The 24,321-nt window shown below is 33.7% G+C and overlaps 1 protein-coding gene across 4 annotated transcripts in view; it reads left to right on the forward strand.

The window, feature by feature from the left end:
* Positions 1 to 1,605: 1,605 nt before the first annotated feature.
* Positions 1,606 to 24,321, forward strand: part of EXOC1 (exocyst complex component 1) — a 50,342-nt gene continuing 27,626 nt past the window's right edge. For 2 of the 4 annotated variants that reach the window (XM_074275521.1, XM_074275523.1), the window contains exons 1-10: positions 1,606 to 1,737; positions 6,509 to 6,642; positions 7,027 to 7,157; positions 9,634 to 9,793; positions 12,781 to 12,801; positions 14,260 to 14,447; positions 16,944 to 17,171; positions 17,363 to 17,495; positions 18,788 to 18,897; positions 23,875 to 24,024. In XM_074275521.1, coding sequence (XP_074131622.1) covers positions 6,519 to 6,642; positions 7,027 to 7,157; positions 9,634 to 9,793; positions 12,781 to 12,801; positions 14,260 to 14,447; positions 16,944 to 17,171; positions 17,363 to 17,495; positions 18,788 to 18,897; positions 23,875 to 24,024 — 1,245 coding nt within the window. In that variant the 5' untranslated portion in view covers positions 1,606 to 1,737; positions 6,509 to 6,518. The remainder of the gene's footprint in view (positions 1,738 to 6,508; positions 6,643 to 7,026; positions 7,158 to 9,633; positions 9,794 to 12,780; positions 12,802 to 14,259; positions 14,448 to 16,943; positions 17,172 to 17,362; positions 17,496 to 18,787; positions 18,898 to 23,874; positions 24,025 to 24,321) is intronic. The other 2 variants (XM_074275522.1, XM_074275524.1) reach the window with 1 other exon arrangement.

Raw genomic sequence — 24,321 nt, forward strand, 5'->3', positions numbered from 1 at the left:
AAGAGAGCAAGCAATATGTTATACATTATTATGTGCAACTATGTAAACATTATTTTCACATTAGTCATTGTTTACATTATCAAAGAAGAAACAGACAAGAAAACCACAAAAATAGTATGCTTTGATCTGCATTGACTCCATAGTTATTTCTTTAGATATAGATAGCATTTTCCACCATGAGTCTTTTGGAATTGTCTTGGATCATTGTATAACTTTTTTTTTTTTTTTTTTTTTTTTTTTTTCCCTGAGGCCGGGTTAAGTGACTTGCCCAGGTCACACAGCTAGGAAGTGTTAAGTGTCTGAGACCAGATTTGAACTGGGTCCTCCTGAATTCAAGGCTGGTGCTCTATCCACTGCGCCCCCTAGCTGCCCCCCATCATTGTGTTACTAAGAGCTAAATCTAACAAAGCTGATCATCACAGGATGTCTACAAAGTTCTACTTCTGCTCAGTTCATTCTCCAATTTTTCCAACTGTCTTTCCAATTTTTTTCTGAAATCCACCTGTTCATCCTTTCTGATCTGGCTACATTTTAAATGAGCCAGTAAATTAACAACATTCTGAATTTCTCATTGAATAAAACCTTGTAGATATCTGAAACAATTAAACTTTAAATGGTTCAAATTTCTTCATCAGAACAAGCTTCCCTACAAAGCAGGCTCAGTGAACTTCAGTTCATTCAATTCACTCAATTGGAAGACTTCAAATCAGTCCATCAACAAGTGTTATAAAATGCCTACTAGGTGACAAGTCAAGGGGAAGTCAGAGTCAAAAAGTAAACAGACCCAACTTTCAAGGAACTTACATTGAGGCGGAGGGTTTTTTTTTTCCCTTAGCAAATTATTTTTCATAATAGCTTTTTGTTTTCAAAATACACGCAACGATAGTTTTCAACATTCACCCTTGCAAAATCTTGTGTTCCACTTTTTTCTCCTTCCCTCCCCCTCCCTTAGACAGCAAGTAATCTAACATAGGTTAAACATGTGCAATTCTATACATATTTCCACATTTGCTAGCAAATTATTTTCTAGCAAATTTAGCCTCTTTAATTATTTAAAATTACAATTCTGAAAAAAAAGATTATTTATATATATACATATACACATACATATACATATACATATATCTATATGTATAATTCTGAGAAGGCGACTGTAGGTTTCACTAGAGTGCCAAAGGAACCAGTTTGGAGGACCCTTCCCGAATTCACCCAAGAACGGGGTGTAGGAAGGACCAGAATTCCAATGGATAGAGGCGGCCTTAGGCCCCGCTCATCCTCACTCCTATTGGCTCTTTCTTCCTCCCTCCTTCTTTCCATCCTCACTCCTATTGGCTCTTTCTTTGTCCCTCCTTTCCATCCTCGCTCCTATTGGCTTTTCCTCCCTGCCTCTGTGTGTCTCGGCCTTCCTCCCTTTTTTTCTCCCATTGTCACTCCTATTGGTTCTCCCTCTCTCTGCCTCTGTCTCTCCTTCCCTCTCCCTGTCTCTCTCCGTCCTTTCCTCCCTCTCTCTGTCTTTTCCATTCGTTTTCTTTCGCTCTCTTTCTCTGTCACAGTCTCCTTTCGCGCTCGCTCTCTCTGCTTCCTTTTTCCGGCACATGACCGGATGTAGGCAATGGGCGGGGCCGACGCTTTACCGGAGGCTCCTTGAGAGACGGGAGAGCCCTTGCTGCCGGTTCTCCCCGCGTCCTCCGCCCCAGCCCGATCCCCTCGCGGAGGAGCCTGCCCGGCGCGCCTCGGGTAAGGGGGAGGCCGCGGAGCCGCCCCGCTCTCGGGGAGATGCGACCGGCTGCTGACCGGCGCAGGCCCCAGGGGAGCGCCCAGGCCGCGCCTTCGCTTCCCGGAGCAGGTCCTGTCCGGGCCGGGACCAGGCCTTAGCTTCCCCCAGCTTTTCCACCCCAGGACACTAATCATTGTTGTCCAGGCTTTTCCTGATCTCCCCTGGGTTTTTCTCGGTGTATGATTGGCCCTTTGCTTCTCCAGCTCATTTTACGGATGGGGAAACTGAGGCAGGCAGGGCGCGGTGGCTTGCCTAGGAATACACAGTTAGTAATCATCTGAGACCCGATTTGAAGGCCCAGTACTCCATCCCATCTGTCCCCACAACAGCAGTGACAATTACTGTACCGGGCCTTGTGCTAAGTCCTTTACAGTTAACACCCAATTTGATCCTCATAACAGCCCTGGGAGGAGGGGACGTTATTACCCACATTTTATGGAAGGGGAAATTGAGTCAGAGGTGAATGTGGCTGGCACCCTCCCCCTCCAAGGGGGACCCTGAACTTGGATGTGGAGAAGCCAAAGAACCAAACCTGGTTATTTCACTGACCTCTTGTCTACAAAGTAGCATTTCCTTCCGTTATAATTTTTTTTTTAATTAGAAGAGGTCTATAGATTGCCAAGGATGTGCAGCCGGAAAGGGTTAAGAATATCTGGGATTTCCCCTGTGGGAACGCTGCCTGCAGGAAATCCCGTGGGGAGTCAGTTCTCCCCTCTGCCAGAAGTAAAGAAGCTGCAGGGAGGCCCCCCCCCCCCAAGACATTCCCTAACAAATAGCCTGGGGGTCAATGGCGCTGACTCCCGTACTCAAGCTAGAGGCTTTTGTTATCTTGCAGGCTTGAACTTTTCTAAAGACTGACTAAGGATTTGTATTTTTTCCATTTTTCCAGCTGGGTAGAGGAGTATTTTGTGTTTCTGTTGCATATCCCCTATGAGATGTTATACATTTATTTTATTATGAATTAGAACAAGTATTATTACAAGTAGAAGACACCTTAAGAGTTCATCTATAAAACCATCTATTTTATAAAAGAGAAAACTAAAGTTCAGAGAGTTTATAAGTTAACTGAGGTGTTACATTGAAGTAGTGGGCAGTTAAGTCTAAAATTAGAGATCTCCTGATAATATTCTTGCTATGGGGAAGCCATTTAGCCTCCTTACCATTATTCATTTTAAATCAACTCAAGTATTTCTTGATTGGCTTCTATATGTCCAATATGTACCTTTGTGACTATGGGTAAATCACTTTCTTCATCTATAAATGAAAAAGTTGGACTAAACTCTCTCAAAGATCCCTTCTAGCTATAAATCTATGGTTCTACTTACTAGAAAGTTTCTGCCTTCACAGAAGGCATGTAATTGAGGAGTTAAGATGAATACAAATGAAACAGAGGAAAATACTTAATGAATCCTCAGTTTAGTAGTGGCAGGCATTCCTCCTTTCAGAGTGAATACAACTTCTCTGTTGTGGTGGTGGTTAAAGGACTGTAGATGAGAAATATATGTGGTGGCTAAGCTGAGACTTGGGATTTCCATAGCTAGCTAAATTGGTCTTCACATGACAAATGTGAGTAGAGGCCTCCATTTGGCGCCTTCCCTGCTGAGTGGGCTTGCCCAAGAGGGCATCCCACCGCAGACAGAGCCTAGTGTCACCTCTGTGTTGTGATGAGGGATCAGACTGAGATTTTAGAAAGAGCACTATGATTAAGAATCAGATTGTACATTAAATACTAGAGAGCTCTAAGGGAAAAATCTATCTGGATTGCAACAGTATTGTGATGTTGGGCAGGTCAGGAAGCATCTCTGGGTCTTAGTTTCCTTATCTGTAAAATGAGAGTGGGACTGAGTGACGTCTAAGGTCTTCCTTCTAGCTCTAAATCTTTGGTTTGTGATCTGTTTGGATGTGGCTTTAGGAAATAGCTGTTTGCAAGTGGATTTTGACAAATGATTAATATTTGAATAGATGGTTGGAGTAGGGAATAAATGAATAAGTACTTAATATGTGAAAAGCTTGAGTTGTTTTTTAAAGATTGCTTAAAATACTGGGGAACACAAAGGAGCTTGGTATCTAATGGGAAACAACATTTTTGGATTTTAGCAGTGTCAGACGAAAAGATCCTATGGTCTTTGGGGTGAAGTGGCAAAGCAGATGGCACTGCCTCTTTGTTATGTCTATTAATATTATTGTTCTATAAGAAACAATCAGAATGATTTCAAAGAGCCTTACATGAACTTATGCTAAGTGAAGTGAGCAGAACCGAGAGATGATTATACACCGCAACAAGATTATATGAAAATCAATTCTGATGTGGCACTTTTTAACAGTGAGATGATTCAGGCCAGTTCCACTGGTCTTGTAACAAAGAGAGCCATCTACACCCACAGAGTACTGTGGGAACTGAATGTGGATAACAACATAGCATTTTCACTTCTTTTGTTGTTTGCATTTTGTTTTCCTATTCAATCTGATTTTCCTTCTGCAGAATAATTTTGGAAATATGTATAGAATTGCACATGTTTAACATTGGATTAGTTGCAATCTGGGGAAGGGGGTGAGAGGAAGGGGAGGAAAGTGGAACACAAGGTTTTGCAAAGGTCAATGTTAAAAAAAATTATCCATGTACATGTTTTGAAAATTTTAAAAACTTTATTAAAAAGAAAAAAATTTTAAATGTTATTTCCATTGATAAAATCATATCATTTTCTGATGATGAGCCATTTGACAGTGCCAAGGGCTTTGGTAGCAAGAATTTTGTAGAAGATCTTTGAAAGACATGAGTTAGCACCTGTAGGAAATAGTCTCAAACTACATCTCCACAAGGGTGGCTTCCCAGAATGATAGTTGTGGCCACTGGGCTGGAAGCATTGTTACTCCCAGTGCCCTTGAGTTGAGGGTCCTATCTCTGTTGGGATCTGGGTGCTGTGGCTGAGAGGGTTTACTTTGCTTGGCATGTCTCTTATCTTTCCTCAGGGTGTCAGACTGCTGTGTGGCACGTGTATCTGAGTGAAAAGGGGATGCCCCCATCACAAAAGTAGCTTCCCTTGGATGATTAAAAAAAAAAAAAAAAAAAAAAAAAGTTGGACTGGAAGTAGTAGTACTGGTCGCCTGGGAACTTTTCTATTTTCAGGGATCCTGTTGATCAGCAGTTGTTGCTAGTAATTATGGGAAATGTAGTCCTCTTCTCCACAAAGTTTTAATATGAATAGGCAAAAGAATGAAATTAGGAAGAGATGAGGATGTTGAAGTTTGTCCAGAACAGAGTTTCCATCATGAAATAGGGAAAAATAAATTTAAATACATAAAGCACGTTGAATTATAGGTGGCTTTAATATCTAGATAAGATTTGCTTTTTTAATGAATGGGAAACCATTGAAGGTTGAGCAAAGGAGGTTTGCGCTGAAAATTGCGTTTTAGGAAAACGTGTTACTATTGACTGCAATAAGAATGGAAAAAGTAGGTCAAGAGTGGGGTAATTACTAATAATCCAGTTTTCCCAGAGTTTTAAGTAAAGTCTAGATCAAGGGTAGAGTTTTATTATTGTTTGTTTAAAAAAAAAAATCTTAGATGCTGCAACACTATAAACAACATTTTATTTCTTTAGGCAATAGGGAGCTACTTAGAAACTTCAAGCAAGGGAGTGACATGAAGACTTGTGTTTTAATATTACTTTGGAAGCTGTATGAAGGATACACTAGAGACAGGGAAACCAATGAGGAAGATACTAGAATAGTTTATTCAAAAGGCAGTGATGGCATGGATTAGGGTAGTAGAATGCAAAAAAGAAGAGTAAATTGAGAAGAATTTCTGAGATAAAATCATCAGGGCTTGATATTTATCTGAAAATGGATAGTTTAGTGAAGAACTTCAAGATTTTGAGGACAGTGGTACCATCCACAAAGATGGTCATTTGATCTCTTGAAAACCTCTAATTAACTTTAAGGCTTTAGAGCTCTCAATTAAGAGACAGCTTCTCATTCTCTAGTAATGTTTGTGACTTGGACGGCTCAGTGAAATGGGTAATAAATAGAAGCACTCAGGAAACTGAAACATGGTTGAGTAAAGGATTCTGAATCATCAGGAAAACCAGGAAATCCTGACTATGCTTCTTCCCAATGAAAACTGAGGAAGAGAAGAAATGGAGCCAGCAATTTGCAAGGGCAGAAGTGCCATTATCTTGTAATTAGGACAGTGAATCCCAATAGGAAATATGAAGGTTTGTTTGGTAGATTCTTTAGACACTGTTTTGAAAAGCAATGATCTAAGCCTATTTTATGTTATTTAAAGATTTTTAACAGTTTAATCATCATGTTTAAAATGATCATACACGTATAACCTATATCAGATTGCTTGCTGTCTTGGAGAGGGAGAAGATAAAGGAGGAAATTTTAGAACACAGAATTTTGCAAACATGAATGTTGAAAGTTAGAAAAACTTGTTTTTAAAAAAAAATTATTTTACAAAATGGCAACTTTAAAACAAGTTTGAGTAAGAATATTTTAGAGTAGCTTTTGATAATATGAAATACTATTATGAAATATTTTCTCTATTGACTTTTAACTGATATTTATGATATCTTGAAATAATATCTATATAAAAACATTTTTCTAAAATTTTTCATTGGACATTCATAGTTTTTATTTTATTCAACAGAAAAACTAAATGGTAAATCAAAGATTAGTTTAAAATGATTCATTGGTATGCTGTATAGTATTCATATTCTGCATTTTTCAGCTAAGAAAAAATGACTGCAATCAAGCATGCATTACAAAGAGATATTTTCACACCAAATGATGAACGTTTACTGAGCATTGTGAATGTTTGTAAAGCAGGGAAAAAGAAGAAAAACTGTTTTTTATGTGCCACAGGTGAGTATTTCAATTTCTAGAAAGTACTCCTTGGATATGCTGTTTCTTTTCTGTAAGGGGAAATTTACTTCATATGTTAGACCTCATTTTCATTATAATTTTTAAAGTTACAGCTATAACCAATTAGTTTTCCATTACTTTGCATAAAAGAAAACCGTCCTTTTCACAGGTTTAAATACAAAGATTTAGAAGTGTTCTGAAGACAATGGTATTAAGTTTAAATTCTTGATTACAAAGTAAAAATTTCAGAAAGTATCACCTTTCCATTTAAAAACATGTACCACTTCCCTAACATACAGGGACTACTTGGGCAATATGTATGTAAGAAAAATATCAGGTCAAAAAACATTTCTAATGAAAATATTTATGTATTTTACTCAACAGTGACAACTGAACGCCCAGTGCAGGTGAATGTGGTGAAAGTGAAGAAATCTGATAAGGGAGACTTCTACAAAAGACAAATTGCCTGGGCTCTTCGAGATCTTGCTGTGGTAGATGCCAAAGATGCCATCAAAGTATGTCTTTATTGTTAGCATTTTGACCTGGATCTGGTTATAAAATGACTTCCACCTTATAAGAAAATTTTATGTCTTCAAGGCTTATCATCTAAGTTTGTCTTTTCAATGGCTCCTGACCCATGAAAATTAAGAATGATCATTTTAAAAAATATCCATTCTTCCATATCTTTTGCTTCACTACTGGTAGTAACAAATATTAACTGCTGTTTGACTTATACTATAATTAGACTTTTTAAATCTTTAAAAATAATTTGCTATCTAGTTTAGACTTTCTAGTCGGATTTTTGTATTAAATCTTTTTTTTTTTTTCTCTTGTCATTCTTTTTCATTCTATCATGTATGCTGTGTTATCCTTTATTCCAAAACATTGGCTTTTTCCTATTTCCTACATTTACTCTGGTTATAACACTGATATTCAGCAAAATTTGTGTAAACTAAAGCAAATGGAACCTTTGTATTCCCAGGACTTAGCATAGTTTTTGGGAAATAGCACTTAATAAATGCTTGTTGACTAATTTATTCATATATTTTTGTTAATCCCATAGTGTTTAAAATTTTAAGTTGTTAATATATATTATGCTAATGTAACAATGTAATAATTTTCACAAAAATATTAACATTGTTACTGTAATATATATGTTCCCCCTTTCAAGCATCTAACAAAAGAGAAAGCATGGAATAGATAGAGGGCTAGTCTGCCAGTCAAGAATCAAGCACTACCTCTGAAACATACTGTGGGGCTGTGGGCAAGTTAATTAACATCTTTCTGAATTTTAGGCAACTCATTGAGATTGAGTTACAGACAGTTTCACAGTTTGCATCATCAGGAGTTTCCACACTAGGAGTTCCTTTCAGGTTCAAATTTTTTTAAAAAATCATGTGCCTCTTAATATATAAATAACATACTTTTTGAGGAGTATCATTAAGGTTTAGGTGAATTTGCGCCTTACTACAAACATATTTTTTTTAAATCACCAAAAAATGACAATTGATAAAACAAATGAAATATAAACTTGGAGATAGTCCCTTGAATAGGGAACAAAAAGAGAATGAGACACATGAATTTCAGAAGGACATGTTTTTCAGTTACATGAATTCTTAACTTAGGAAAATACTGTTCATCTACATGCTTCTTAGAAAAACACAAAGATCTCTTCAGGAGAGTTTAGGAATAGAATAGAGACAAAATTTTTTTAGTTATTTTATATATTTTTTAAAATTTCAAAAGAATCTGAGGCAAGTGCCAGTTTTTGTGGTTTTCTATTTAGATCCTTCTCAGAAACACAACACCCACATTTATTAAAAAGACATATTAATTACTAAGCTATTTTCTCTTTAGTAATTTTGTACTTTGTAAACTCATTGATTTGCACAATTCACTCTCATTGCTGAATTCCTATTTAAAAACTTCCTCACAGCTGACACCTCACTGCTACCATATTTAAAAGATTTTTTTAGTTTTATGTAGACACCCTACACATTCTGGGTATCTGTCTATAAAATGTAAAATTTTTATTTATATGCTAACATTAGCTGTTTGGTATCACTTGATCTATGTGGTATTGCAGCTAAAATACTTAGCTTTTTTATGACATTGTGGGAATCTTACATTTTGCTAGCTATCTTTTCATTGGTAAGTACAAATTTTTAATTTTTGTGACTATCCATCAAGCTTTATCTTTTCTAGTTAATCTACAGATCAATAGTATGTGAATCTTGTATGAAATCAGATTCTATCTCTGATACATCTATTCTCTATCCCTAATACATCTCATAATATATGACTCTATATATATTTGTATGTTCTTACGGCAAGCACTTTATTGGTGAACAAAATATTAAAGATAGACATTGGCTAGATGTTTTGGTTGCTCCTCATGGAGATTCTATGAATGTCCAGATCCAGACAAATACATAATTATATATGTATAATTTTAGGTCTGTAATACCTTGTCAGCTGGAAAACTCAAGAAACAAAAATTATTTTCATTATCCTTCAGGACAAGCTGTCACTCAACAAACGTGTTTTAGTAATCCAAATTAGCTTTTATATATCCAGAGGAGCAATAATTTTAGCTTTGGAGAAAAGAAATGGCTTGATTACAGGGCCTGAAGAAGTGGTTTCTCTTTCCCCAATGTACACCTTTTATATCAGTTTGTGGGTTTAAGGTGTATAAAGGATAAACTATTTGGAGTAGCATGAGTATTTGATAGTTAACCCACAACTTTGGACTCCTCATCTCCCACATGTTCTAAATGACAATTTTTTCATTTTACTTTTAATTCAGTGTCATTCCTGAACTAACATCAACAAATAATTTCTTGGTTTTAAAATGTAATTAATAAGAGTGCTTCCTGCTTAAAGTATTGTTTTTCTTTGTGTTAGAACATATCTTCTCCATTATCCATATAGTAATAATGAAGAAATCAGTGGATCACAAATGCTTTTTTTTACATTTGTATTTATTTGCAGGAGAATCCTGAATTTGATTTACATTTTGAAAAAATATACAAGTGGGTTGCTAGCAGCACTGCAGAAAAGAATGCATTTATTTCTTGTATTTGGAAACTGAATCAGAGATATCTTCGAAAGAAAATTGATTTCGTCAATGTTAGTTCACAACTTTTAGAAGGTAAAGTCCAATTAAAATTTATACATAAAATCAAATGTGTTATAAATATGTGTTTTTCTGTAGCTAATTAAGGAACTGATTTAATTTAGGTAATAGATTTCTTATGTTCAATATGTGCTTCCAGAATATCTGATGTTGATAAAGTATTTGAGTTGTTTAAATAGGTAACACAAAAGACTTAATGTAACTGAAATTTAAAGATATACTAAAGAATATTTTACTTCTAAAAATCTTTTGCATTAAGACATAGTATAAGGAGAAAACAGCTTAAGTTTGAATTATTCTAATTGAAGAAAGTAGTTGAAATAAGTTATAGAAGCGAACAAAGCAAAAGAACAGAAAGCTAGAAATGAAAAAAGCTAAGTCAAATTTGATAGTAGCCTATGCAAAGAAAAAGAACTTATTTCCCTCCCTTCCCCCCAAATTTTATCAGGAGTGGAAATTGGTAACCTCATATTGCATTTTTTGTATTGGACTCTGTCCCTTTCTTTTGAAAACTCTGCTTTTTCACCATTCTTTCTTCTATGAATTTTCCTTGGCATGTAGTAAACTCTCAGCCATTTATTGGCTGCTTTTAGTTAGTGAGATAGAATCTGACTATGGATTTATGGCATATGATAATTTAGTTTTGAAGGAAAGTTTAAGGGGTTCTATACCTGGAAATGAAAGAAATCATTTGAAGTTCTTTCCTAGAAATTCAGTATGGGCCAAGAAGTTCATCTTAAATCTTGAATATCTAAAATGAGCTTTGATCCAACCCTCATTTTACAGATGAAGAAACAGACCCAGAAAAGCTATATAATTTGCCTGAGGCTGCACAGTGCTTTGGTGTCAGATTAAAATTTTTCCTAAAATCTCTTCTGATTTTGAATCTAGAGATCCTTCCATAGTCTTTCTTGGAAGAAGCTAGTAATTCTCTAGGTTGTGGTTTACTTGTTATTCAAAAAGTGTTTTGAATTGAGGATGAAATCTTTCCTTTTAAGTTTTTTCTCACCTTGAATATTAAATCAAACTCTATACCATAGGAATGGAAAAGGTTTCTTCTAATATGTTATTTTTAAAAAATCTAAAATCAACATTTTACTTTTCAATGTGGATTTAATGTCTTATTACAGAATGTGTTTCTTAATTCATTAAACTCTTTAGGTAAATAGATGATATTCTCCCCAGAACAGTGATTCTCAGCTTTTTTCAATTCTTTTAACACTTACCTTACTGTTCCTGTTTAATAGAACCATTGGGAAGAGAGCTATTGACTTTTAATAGGACATTGTCATGGTTCCAATTCTTATTAAAATCATAACCAAATAATGCTACAAACAAAAGTGAAAACATCATAAATACTAACACTATAAGAGACAAGCCTAAAAGAACACATAGAAAACTGTAGGGACATATTTTGAGAACACTCAGCCAACATCCTTAGAGATTTCTATTTTAGTTGAATTTTGGATGTAGTACACACACACACACACACACACACACACACACACACAGTGAAAAGAGAACCAACTCATTGAGAGACTAAAGACACTATTGCTGCCACATGGTAGAGCATGGCTTGAGATCTCAAGGTGCCCAAAGAGGAGATTTTTGCTCTATTCTGCTCAGGCCACCCACCCATGTGTCCCGTCTCTATGTGTCTCTCTTCATCTGTCAGTGCTTGGATATCTCCTGTCTGTCCCTGGCCCCTGCATGTTGCCTATTATCTCCTGTTTGTCCATCTCAGACCTCAATACATTCACCTTCCTGCCTCAACCCTGCATATACCCCCTCTTGTTCTGGTTTCTTGGTCCCTGGCTCCCATGTTCCTTGAACTATGTGTCAGTTCCTTCATCCACGGCACTCTTCTTTCTCCATGTGGGCAGATTTGCATTAAAGGTCCACTTACATAAGCAAAAACTATACTTCTTTTTTGGTTTTGGTAAGTCTTTGTTAAGAAAACTCTCCACTAAGAAAACTCTCCACTCTGGGCAACAGATGATCTTTATAATTGATTTTTTAAAAAAAATATAATTTGTTAAGTTTTATTGATGTTTTGTTTTTTTATACTGTGGTTATTTCCCAAACTGTACTTTCCTTCCTTCAACTGTTTATTTTAACAAAGAAGAACAGTTTGCAAAATGGACCAAGAGATTATGTCTGACAGTATTTGTTACACACATAGTTTCCTATCTCTCTGCTGAGAGGAAGGTTTTAAGTGTTTCATTATCTATTCTCTGAGTCCAAATTGTCTGTTAGCCTACCTTTAAAAATTGTCACTATTTTTTCCATAATCATTTTAACTTATCATTAAAATAGATTAGTGTTCATGCACTTAATTTATCAACACTAAATGAAAATACATAATTTGTTTTTCTTTGAGGAAATTATATAAAAAACTCAGTGGGGAGTTATGACTTCTGAGCAACATAAGATTTGAAAGAGGGATTTGTTAAGAGGAAGAAATTTAAGTTTTCCTGTTTTCTTTAAACTGTACATCTGTTTTTACTTCAATTAAAGCAAAGGCTTTTATTTGTATCCTTAAAATCTAGCCTCATCTAATATTGATTGTGCTCATTAAATTGCCTCAACATTATACTTTCTAAAACAACTGGAATCTGTTGACTAATCCATTGCCAAGGAGATACTATGTAAAGCATTTGTTCTTTGTGTGAAAATAAATGGGTAAGACTCCAAAATAACATAAATGATCTGTTCCTCAGATTTTTCTTCTAAGAACAAGAAGTCCCATATATTTTTATTTCCAAAAGTAATTTGAGTTTCAGGCCAGAAAACTAAGTTTGTGCCCTTTCCATTCCTTTAAGTAACTTCTCCATATGACTGACTTTTAAATTGTCTTTGAAACATTATGTTACCATAAAATTCAAATGAGTTACAGTATAGTATTTTAAAAAAAAACCACATTAAAACCTGTATACTTTGCTATCCAGCTAATATTCTTTGCTTACTTTCCTCTGCTTCTTTCATACCTTTTTATTCTCCAGAACTGCCTAAAGTTACAGAAGGTGCGTAACACCTTTTCTTATTCTTCTGTATAATTTAAACTATTTAACATTTGATGTTATGTACTGTTCATTTCATATTTTATAAAATTGTGTATAGAAACAGTCATTGTTACAGAATCCATAGTGCAACATAACTAATGACAGTTTTTTCATCATTGCCCTCTAAATGATTGTTTCTTATGAAAGAAAAGTCTGCTATAGTTAACCTCATCATTGTAAGAATTTATGCCTGTTTGTATAAAATACTATCTAAAATCATTTAGTCAGTCCTTGTCCCTAGATGCTATTAGTCATGTGTGACAATTTAATTTCCCATTATAAAGTTAAGATAATATCAGTAAAACAACTCCCTTTTCAGAATGTATGAAATCATGTTTATCTAGTGTTTTCCATAATGATTTGTGGCAGAAGCTTTAGCCTTTATGTAGCATTTGCTTAAATTTGTTCTTTTGAGCACTGAAATCTTGTGTTGTTTTAAGCCTGTTTTTGTTTTTTTGTTTTGTCTTGATGGCCAGTATTAAATTCATACTATGTATCAAAGATCATATTTACCCAGATGTACTTCATATACAAATTAGTAGTTTGTAGTTGAATAATTAGCATCAGTCAATTTTTAGTTTAAATTGTAAGTTACCCATCAAATATACAGAAATTAAATACTCCAGTTTTTAATCTTTAAAAATCTTTTATCCCATTGCTTTCCTACCAGGATCTTAGTATATTTCTAAAATTAACTAGAAATAATGATTTCTAAAAATCTTATCTTTATTCAAACTTTTATAAAACACTAGTTACATCTTTGTACATTTTTACAGTTTCTCAAATTTGTGTTATTGTCACTTTTCTTTTGTATATAATAATTGTGGAAGTTTCATCACTAGATCCATAGGAATTTTTTAATTGGGTGTAAAATGCCATTTAAATGTGTAAAAAGAAAGTTCATTTATCATATTCAGAGCCCTAAAATATATTATAAGAGATTGGCACTATATTAAATCTCTAATTTCTTATTTTAAATTGTTTCCAAAAGTAGGCTAAGATATTTTTCATGTGTTCAGCATTTGCAGTGTTTTTAATTAAGGAGTAATAACTATTTGAGCTACGAAAATGAGATTCATTTTCTACATAGTATAAAGGATTTCAGCTCTGGCTTTGAATATGATGACTAAAACATGTAATATTTGTAAATCAGTGACTTTAGTTTTATGGTTTGGGTTTTTTTTTTTTTTATTTGATTTGTGTCTTTTTACATAGTGCTTCATTTCCATAGGATATAAAATGTTTTACAAAAAAATAAGTTATTTTGGTTTGCTTGTATGGACTCTGAATTACTCGTTTATTTTCACTACTAAATATAACCTGTGCTTACAGCTGATCCTATCTAGCCCTCAAGTAAACTACTTTTACTTCATATTTTTGGCTTCCATAATTTTACTTTTTCCTTTACCACTCTTTAAGAATCTGTTCCAAGTGGAGAGAATCAGAGTGTGGCAGGAGGAGATGAAGAAACTGTAGATGAGTACCAAGAGTTAAATGCAAGAGAAGAGCAGGATATTGAGATAATGATGGAAGGCTGTGAATATGCCATTTCTAATGCTGAAGCTTTTGCAGAAAAATTATCACGAGAGCTGCAGGTGCTAGATGGGGTAAGAATTTCTTGCAAAATATGAATTACTATTATGCAGTGGATTGAGAAGTCTGGTTATTTACAAAGATCATTGCCTTTGACCACTTAAGGATTTATAGTACAATTATTACTTTATCTGTAAGTACATTATCTCTTTCATGAACTTAGCCATCTGTTTCAGAGTAGGCAGACAAAATATTTCCTTGGTGCCGTTTATCTATTATTATTATTGTTGTTGTTCTTAAAAGACAAAACTCTTTCTAGGGAACAAGGCCAGGGAGAGGCAGTTGCCCAGGTCTCCATTTTTTGAAGACAACTTTTTATATGTCATGAGAGGAAAAAGGGGAAAGAAGGAAAGACAGAGGTAAAAAGTCAGACTCATCAGAACAGGCCTGTGCAAAAGACTATCTTTTGGGTTGGAGAAAAATGAGAATAAAACTTCACCTGGAAGAGATGAAGGAAATGTGGTAAGAAGGGCATTTGTGAAAAAAGCAAGTTTTGAGGGATCAGGGGATTTGTGGAAAATAGTGAGAAAGACACAGAATTTGGGGTCAAAGGTTTGTTGCCTGTTTTCTCTGTAAGTCACAAAATCTTTCTGAACCTCATTTTCAGTATCTATAAAATGGGGGTGATTATAAAATTTAATTAACACAAAGAGAAATCATACTTGATTTTTCCTCAGCTTGGAGGGTATCCTCTATAAATGAGAACTGTAGGGATCTGTATTTGGTTCCTTCTGTTTTTTTGATCAAAGTAGTATTATCTGGTATTTTCATCTCTTTTGTCATTGTAAGGAACAAACCTACTTCAGGCCACTATGTTCAGGTTTAAGGTTGGAATGAAAAGAGGCACTCATAAGTCATTCACCAGTTGACAAAAGAAGATTAAGAATTCTCCTTTCACTAGATTGGGTAGAAAGACATGATCTTCCTCATTTTTATCTGGAAACAAGCCTTGTCAGCAAAGGAGGGTAAAATGACTTTCTAGGTTTGGGAATGGTCATCAAGCCTGAAGGTCATTAACTACATGAGAATGCCTTTTTTATGTCCTTATGTACCAAGAAACTTTGTCAGGGGCAAACCTGAACCTTGGCCACCTGAGCCAGTTAAATCTTAGGAAAAACATTGTCATCTTTAAAGGAAGAAGCTAGCTTAACCCGTGTAGTAAATGGAAACTCTGGTAGACCATGATCCTCTCACAGTCATTGTGATCTCCCTTTTTGTATTCCTAATTTAGTAACTAGGACTTTCTTTAAAAAAGAAAAACAAAAAAACAAGACTTATTAAATGTTAGTCAATATTTGGATTTTACTTATAATTTTGGTTTTGACCATATTGATTTCAACTAACATCTTGATTATCCCTATAAATTTTGGTTTATTGCTTTTTTTCCCCAAAGTTTATAAAGTATATATCCAGTTCACTAAATTTTACTTTGTTTTCTTGAGATAGGCATTCAACACTGTAACTTTGCCTTTAATCTAATATGTAATATCTGTATTGTCTTAATTTTTAAAAAAATTTTTTCATTAATATTTAATGTTATATTCGTTCTTATGTGGGCCTTTCACTTAACTATATCTTTATTCATTCTTAGCCTTATTTCATTACTTATATATAATTTGGGTATATAAAAATTCTACCTAATTTGTGATTCAGCATATCAATTTTTACATTTGTTCCAAGGAGTTTTTTTGTCGATATTGGAATTACTTTATTTTTTTTTTCTTTCTTTTTTAAAAATGAAAGGAACTGGGAGTAAAAAATTGTGATAGAAATTAGCTTTTGAAAAGAAAAGAACAAAGTATCTATGAATCATGGGGGGAAAAAGAGAGCAGAAGGAAGTTCAAAAGAAGACAAATAGGATACTCTGTTGGAACTGCCATGCTAAATTTGAAATACATTTTAAAATGCCAAGATGTGTATAATGGAGGGGAAAAACAAAAGCAAACACTTAGGGAACATTCAGAATGAAGAACAGTTTAAAATTATAATGAAGAATAAAATGGTAGAACCAGATGGAACCTTACAAATCATCTAGTCCAGGTTTCATTTTAAAAATAAAAAAAATTACAAAGCACAGAGATGAGGTATCATTTTTGACTAAATTTTGCATCAATATCATCTGTCCAAACATGACATTAACTTATGTTACAATGGAAAGAGAACTGGAAAGAATTAAACTCAGGTTGTAGGAATCAGAATCAAAGAAGGAAAGAAGTAAAAAATTTATTTCTACATTGTAGTCTTCTACAGAGAACTCTGCTTGGCTTTGTCAGGAAATGTAGGATGTGAAAGGATTTTACATTTTATTTGGGAAGACCAAAACAAAGATCTGAAATGACATGAAAATAGTTATTGTGCAAAAACAAATGTAATTGGCCAAAATTTAACAAAATTAAAATTACAGTGGACATGGATAATGTTAATTTGTATATTCCTAAGTCAGCCTGTTTCTTTTTGACTTTGATATTACAGATTTAATGAGCCCTTCAAATATGCTCCTTTCTTTATAGGCAAATATCCAGTCAATCATGGCCTCTGAGAAACAGGTGAATATCCTGATGAAGTTGCTGGATGAAGCCCTTAAGGAGGTGGATCAAATTGAACTGAAGCTGAGTAGTTATGAAGAAATGCTACAAAGTGTGAAAGAACAAATGGATCAAATCTCAGAAAGCAACCACTTAATTCATCTTAGTAACACTAATAATGTAAAGCTCCTATCAGAGATAGAATTCCTTGTGGTGAGTAGGCTAATACATTACACCCCGTAACAGTAACAGCTGAGATCCTTTAATAAACATTTGGCCAGTTGCACTATGGGAAAGAATTTTAGATTAGAGTCATGGTTGGATTGATTAATATTTTAAATCTAGTATCAGTGTATTACCTAAAGTTATAAGTTTATAACCTTTATATTTTACATGTATTCCAGAACCACATGGATTTGGCAAAAGGCCACATAAAGGCACTTCAGGAAGGAGATCTTGCTTCTTCTAGAGGCATTGAGGCCTGCACCAATGCAGCTGATGCTCTTCTACAGTGTATGAATGTAGCTCTCCGACCAGGTACCATACTTGTACTTATATTAGTCCACTGACTTGGTAAGAAAAGAAATGATATTTCTTTTTTTTTTTTTTTTTTTAAATTTTTTATTATATATATATTTTTATAATATTATCCCTTGTATTCATTTTTCCAAATTACCCCCCTCCCTCTATTCCCTCCCCCCGATGACAGGCAATCCCATACATTTTACATGTGTTACAATATAGTCTAGGTACAATACATGTGTGTGAATATCATTTTCTTGTTGCACAATAAACATTAGAATCCGAAGGTACATGCAACCTGGGCAGACAGATATTAGTGCTAACAATTTACATTCACTTCCCAGTGTTTCTTCTCTGGGTGTAGCTACCTCTGTCCATCATTGATCAACTGGAAGTGAGTTGGATCTTCTTTATGTTGAAGATTTCCACCTCCATCAGAATACATCCTCATACAGTATTGTTGTTGAAGTGTACAGTGATCTTCTGGTTCTGCTCATTTCACTCAGCATCAGTTGATTTAAGTCTCTCCAAGCCTCTCTGTACTCCTCCTGCTGGTCATTTCTTACAGAGCAATAATATTCCATGACCTTCATATACCACAATTTACCCAACCATTCTCCAACTGATGGACATCCATTCATCTTCCAGTTTCTAGCTACAACAAAAAGAGCTGCCACAAACATTTTGGCACATATATGTCTCTTTCCGCTCTTTAGTATTTCTTTGGGATATAATCCCAGTAGTAGCACTGCTGGGTCAAAGGGTATGCACAGCTTGATAACTTTTTGGGCATAATTCCAGATTGCTCTCCAGAATGGCTGGATTCTTTCGCAACTCCACCAGCAATGTATTAGTGTCCCAGTTTCCCCACATCCCCTCCAACATTCAAGAAATGATATTTCTGTTGTGGTCCAGTGGATAATATCCAGTAGGTTTCTGCTGTCTTGAAGGAATTTTTTTTTTTACACTAGTCCCTACTCTACTTTACATTAACACTGTTAGTCCTGTTGCTAGTCTAGCACAGTGCTTTTCATTATTAGTTTAATTTGATTGATTGATTAGAAGGGGAATAACATTTAGAACCCTTTGTTTCTAGCCTAAATGAGTCATTTACTTTTTTTTAGATTTTGCAGGACTTTGAAAAATCTCCTCGTTAACATTGTATAAACAAATGAGTAGATAAACTAAAGTTTTGGCTCTTTTCAAATCTTGAAATTGTATTACTGCTTTACATTTTGTCATTGTATGTATCAAGTCTCACATTAAATGTTTTCTACAGCTCAGTTTTTTCTGGGATTCCATTTCAGGACACGACATGCTTTATGCAGTCAAACAACAGCAACAGCGTTTTGGTGATTTGAGAGAGCAGTTTGCCCGGAGACTTGCCAGTCATCTTAACAATGTTTTTGTTCAACAGGTAATTTTATTTTAAATCTTAAGTTTCTGAAAAGATTATCATGCATTTAGATGATCATTTGTATACCCCTTTAAAACCACCTTAGCATCCGTCCTATAATGCAGTTACACATTCTTAGATTTTGGTGCCTATATTATACAGACACACATATTTATTTCTCAGAGTTTCCTAGAAAGTTAATCTTTACCTTAGTTTTTCTCATTTGTAAAATGAAGCAATTGGTTGAACTAGATACTCTGTAAGGTCCTTTCCAACTGTAACTTCTTTGAGTCTTTAGAAAGCCAACAAAGAATATTTAAATGTTTATTCTGAGAGAGGCAACAGGGCAGAGTAGATCAAGAACTAGATCTGGAATGACCTGAATTCAATTTCTACCTCTGACCACTATTGGCTTTTGAAACATTAGTTTAACTTAACTGTGACCCAGCAACTCTGAGGGTTTTATGTTGCAGAGAAGGTGCTGATCTTTTTTGGTGGAAGTTCCTTACCTGGAAATCTTTACAACAGTTAAATCACAGATTCAATTAAAAAGAAACACAACTATTTCTGAATTATTGTACATATTGTCTCACTTTTGAGGCATTCTGAGAAATGATAGGAAGGGTCTCATATAGTACTCTGAATTTTCAGAGAAAACTATCATGAGCATATCACTATATAGAGAGATGGTATATACTTGAAAGAGGGCTTTTGCTCATCACTTTTCCAAATCTTCTCATCTTCGGTGACCTAGCTCATGTTTTTCTATAAATCCTGCATTAAGAATCTACTCAACAAACTGGAGATGACCCCTCCCCTTTTTTTAATGTCTTCAAAATGGTGCATACCACTAAAAGTGATCATCTGTTTTCTCTTTTTAACATTTCATAACCAGTCCACTTCTGTTACAGTCATATGTATCCTTAATAATGTTGATCACTGGAACTTTCGTATATATACATATACAAAATACAGCTCTCCTCACTTAAACAACTTTTGTTCCTCGATGATTCTAATTGATATTTTTAGGTAAATAAAATTAGCCAATTTTTTAGATGGGAAAAAATATATAATTGATTGTATCAGTTTTTTTGTGTCATGGACACTTTTGGCAGTTTGTTAAAACCTGTGGAGCCTTTCCTAGAATAATGTTTTTTAATATACATAGTAAAATATATACAATTGCAAGAGAGAAATCAATTATATTGAAATTCTGTTATTAAAATATCTTTTAAAAAAAATTCACAAGCCCCTAAATTAAGAATCTGTGTGCTAAAGGAAGAGGCTGTGAATAAAGATGCACTTAATTTCTAATAATGTAAAGTTCATTGTGTCATTTTGCAACTTAGAAAAATATTTTCAGAAATTTTTTTTAACTTTTTAGGGAATTTGTTCTTTTGTTACCTTTCAGAATATATTATTTCAGTTATTAGGTTCTTTATTTTTTTTTCATCTTTTCAAAATATTTATGATCCTGTATTTTATCTCTACTTAGTTTACTCAGGCCCTTCTTCAACTCTATAGCAGGTCCAACTTTCTTTCAGTTCCTGTGAGTACATGGGGTTTGACTCAATCTTACCTAATTTATTTTGATGTTTTTACTTGTCAAGCTTGCTAAATCTAACTGAAAGCTGGAGACTTGGCTTTATAAATTTGTAACTTGACAGTACTCATATAAGCTACCAAATAACTGCATTTAAAGCTGCCATTGTGTACCTTAGCAGATGATATTTTGGGGGCCTGAAAAGCCTGATTGGAAGAAAATTGCGTCTGAATGCTTTGAGAAATAAACCAATTTTTAAATTTGTTTTGACTTAGTGATTTAAAATTGAAAATAAATGTATTCCTTTGTCATTAGGTCATAATTGTTTTGGGAAAGCAACTTTGGAGTCACAGAAAGTATGAGTTCAAGTTTCTAATTTTATTTGATTCTTTAGAGTCTAAAGGTGATATACTGTACAAAGTGCTACTATCGACATAGATGGATATAACTGTAACCAAGGTAGTCTTTTCCACATTATAAATCTGTATGAAATTTTTTTTGTTTGTGACAAGTAAGTTGGATTCTGCCTCCGTCTTAAAAGCTGCGATCTTTGCTTAAAATGAGCCTTCCTTTTGCTGACAGACTAATACATATTATTGCATGCAATAATAGAACCCTAAAAACAAATTTTATAACAAGTACTTTTAAGAAGTATATCATGATCAAGTTAAATATCAATTATAGAAAAAAATGGTAGAAACCTAATTACTGTTTATGTCATTGATTAATGATTCTATGTTACTTTAATCCAGTATCATGATTGTTAAACGTACAATATATAATCGCTCATTGTCGGAGAAGTTGACTCTAGTGATACTGTGTAAGAATCCCTTTTTGTTTTTGCTTAATCTTGCCATTATGTTCTCTCCCTTCATTTAAAAAAAAAAAAAAGTCAAGAAAGCTATCTTTAACCTGTATTGACAGCAAAGATATAGTGAGTTTATAGAGTCTATAAATAATATATGCCAAAAAAGGATTTATTTTGAAAAATACTATGGATATAAATGGTACATAATTGTGAAATTGATTTTTTCTCTATTATTCCCTTCTCTTTTTTCTAATATTCCCACAGAAACTATTGTCTACAATCAACAATTTCTATTTTTATTAAGAGTTTTTTGCATTTGAGATTTCTAACTATGAAAATCTAGTTTCTTCAACTAATTACAATTTTAACATTAAAGAACATTCATAATAGGAGTAATTTAAATGAGAAGCCATTTCCATAAAGAAAAATACATGTGCCATTTTTTAAACGTTCCTTTGGCTATTTTTGTTTTTATAACTACTTGTTTTACTTTATTTCTATTAAAAAGATTTAATTCTGAAATTATATCTTTGTCAACATGACAAAGAAGCTGTTAATTAAAGCTGTAATCATCCTGTGAAAATTCAGGGAAAAATAAGACTAGAAAAAAAGAGTTTTCCTTTAATTCATAGAAAGGTTAAAGCAGAAAAATGAAATTAATTTTGATACTTACTGAAATATGAAAATCCTTCGTTTGACAATTTAATGTCAAAGGGTCATTATTTCATTATGTGGTAAAAATGAAATCTGTAGAAGACCATCTATTTTCAGTGCTCAACTGTCAAAATGAAGAGTATTTCAGTGAATCAGCATTTCCTGAAAAAAATTTTATAATATTTAACTATTAGATATATCTTTGTTATCTGTTTTGATCGCAGTTCGGCCACACATTACCTCTCATGTGGAGTTATTACCTCCTAATTGGCCTAGCTGGTTCTGTTTTCACTCTTTTCCCATCTATCTTCCTGACAGTTGCCAAAACAATCTTCCCAAAGGTGGATTTACCTAGATCATTTCCATGCTCAAAAATCATCAATGACTTTATATTACTTCTTAAGAAAAAAAAAAAATCCAAACTCTTCAGCTTAGGATTTTAAATTATCCACCTGCCTTTAGCCTGTCTTTCCAAACTTATTTTTATCTTACTTTTATTTATATACTCTAAGGTCATACATAGAGAATTGGAAGAAACCTTTAGAAATACTCTACTTCAACCTCATCATTTTAAACATGAGGAAATAGTTGAAAATGGCAGAGGAAGAATTGGAATTTCAGAGATTCCAAGTTCAATGCTCTTCTCACTGTGATATATTGACTTGACATTCCAACCAGTTTGACCAATTTGTTGACCTAATTCAACTTGGCATCTCTTGCCCTGTGCAAAGCTTTGTGTTAGCTGTTGCCCATACCTGCATTGCTCTCCCTCTTAGATTCTTCATATATTTTGTGCCATCACATAAATTATGTGCTACCTCCTATAGGTATATACAGATCCCCCATTAGAATGTGATGATCTTTTATCTTTAATCTGTCTCGTCCTCATTTATCAAAGGGCCTTGTCTGGTCCTGTGATTGTTTTGAACTTAGTTCACTTAATAAGTGGATTTTTTTTTAAGGACTTATTCTCTGTCAAGCATTGAGGATACAAGTTTTATTTTAAATTACCTGATATTTTTTGTTAAAACTTTGTCTAGATGACCTATTTTTAATTATGGAACAAAAATAAAGATACGTATTAGAGGATAGAAGCAAAAGAATCATTAGGTCAAAAATATTGAGATTATTTTGTATAAACATAAGTATATGATTCCTTTTCAGGTCATTGAGTCTGGTGCATGTTGTAAATGGAAACAGAATTATTTAGCTTTGGAGAAATTTTATTATCTTTCACTTGAATTTAATTTGCAAATGATATAGGAAGATTATTGTATTTAAATTACTGATTTAGCTTTATGCATATCCCTTTAAAAGTATTTTTTCATTTAGAAATTTTAGATGTGTTTCCATTTTAATCTAAAATACAGGCAGAATGAAACTCATAGGAAGTAGAACTTAAATTTCAGGAATTCTTTAAATATTGAGTTATATTCAGACCTGTTTTCAGCTGTTTTCTCTGTAAGTTTTTGCTAAACAATTCAAAAATAATTAAATCTTGTTTGTACATACTAATAAAAATTTGATCTTCATGACAATAGATCTTTTAAAGTGATGTTTAACATTGAATTAGAGATTAAACTGTCAATGTTAACTGATTCTCAAGAAACTTAGTTTTGCTCTCCATCTTACTTTTGTATATATGGATATATATGTATATGTGTGTATACATCTTTAAAAGTTATTCTAGGAAATTATAAAATTAAATGTGATATGAGCTTTATTAAATCAACTAATCATTTAAATTTCTAATGGCTATATTTTTTAAATAATAGTGCATATGTTTTATCAGAATGCCATTTGTGCCAGTAAATCATTGATAATTAATTGGCTGTGTATCGCCTATATGTTAAAAAAGAAAGAAAGAAAATACTGACTTTTCAGTCTTTCATTTTTGCCTTGCAAAATTCCATCATCACTTCAGTGATGCTGTGTAGTAGCAAAGATGTTTCTGTATATATGTGAATAATTTATTCAATTCTACTTTCTTTAGGGACATGATCAGAGTTCTACTCTTGCACAGCACTCCATTGAATTAACATTGCCTAATCACCATCCCTTCCATAGAGACTTGCTCCGATACGCCAAATTGATGGAGTGGCTAAAGAGTACTGATTATGGAAAATATGAGGGACTAACAAAGGTATGGGTTAACATTCAGATAAAGTATTTTGACAATTTATGCAGTGTTATTTACTAGAACTAAGAGGCTATGTATTCCCAGAATGATATTTTAAAAAACTATTTGAGATTATTATCTAAAGCTGAAAAAGAACTTACTTCCAACCTCCCACATCTGAAATTGATTTTTCCAATCTACCATGCATCTTTTTAACAGCTAAATTTAGTGACTCAATCCTAATCCTCATCCATCTTGAGCTTTGTAACTTTTGATACTTTTTGATCACCCCTTCTTCCTGGACGTGTTTCTCTCTTGGCT

Source organism: Sminthopsis crassicaudata, chromosome 6, assembly GCF_048593235.1.
Source record: "Sminthopsis crassicaudata isolate SCR6 chromosome 6, ASM4859323v1, whole genome shotgun sequence".
Classification (NCBI taxonomy): Eukaryota; Metazoa; Chordata; class Mammalia; order Dasyuromorphia; family Dasyuridae; genus Sminthopsis; species Sminthopsis crassicaudata.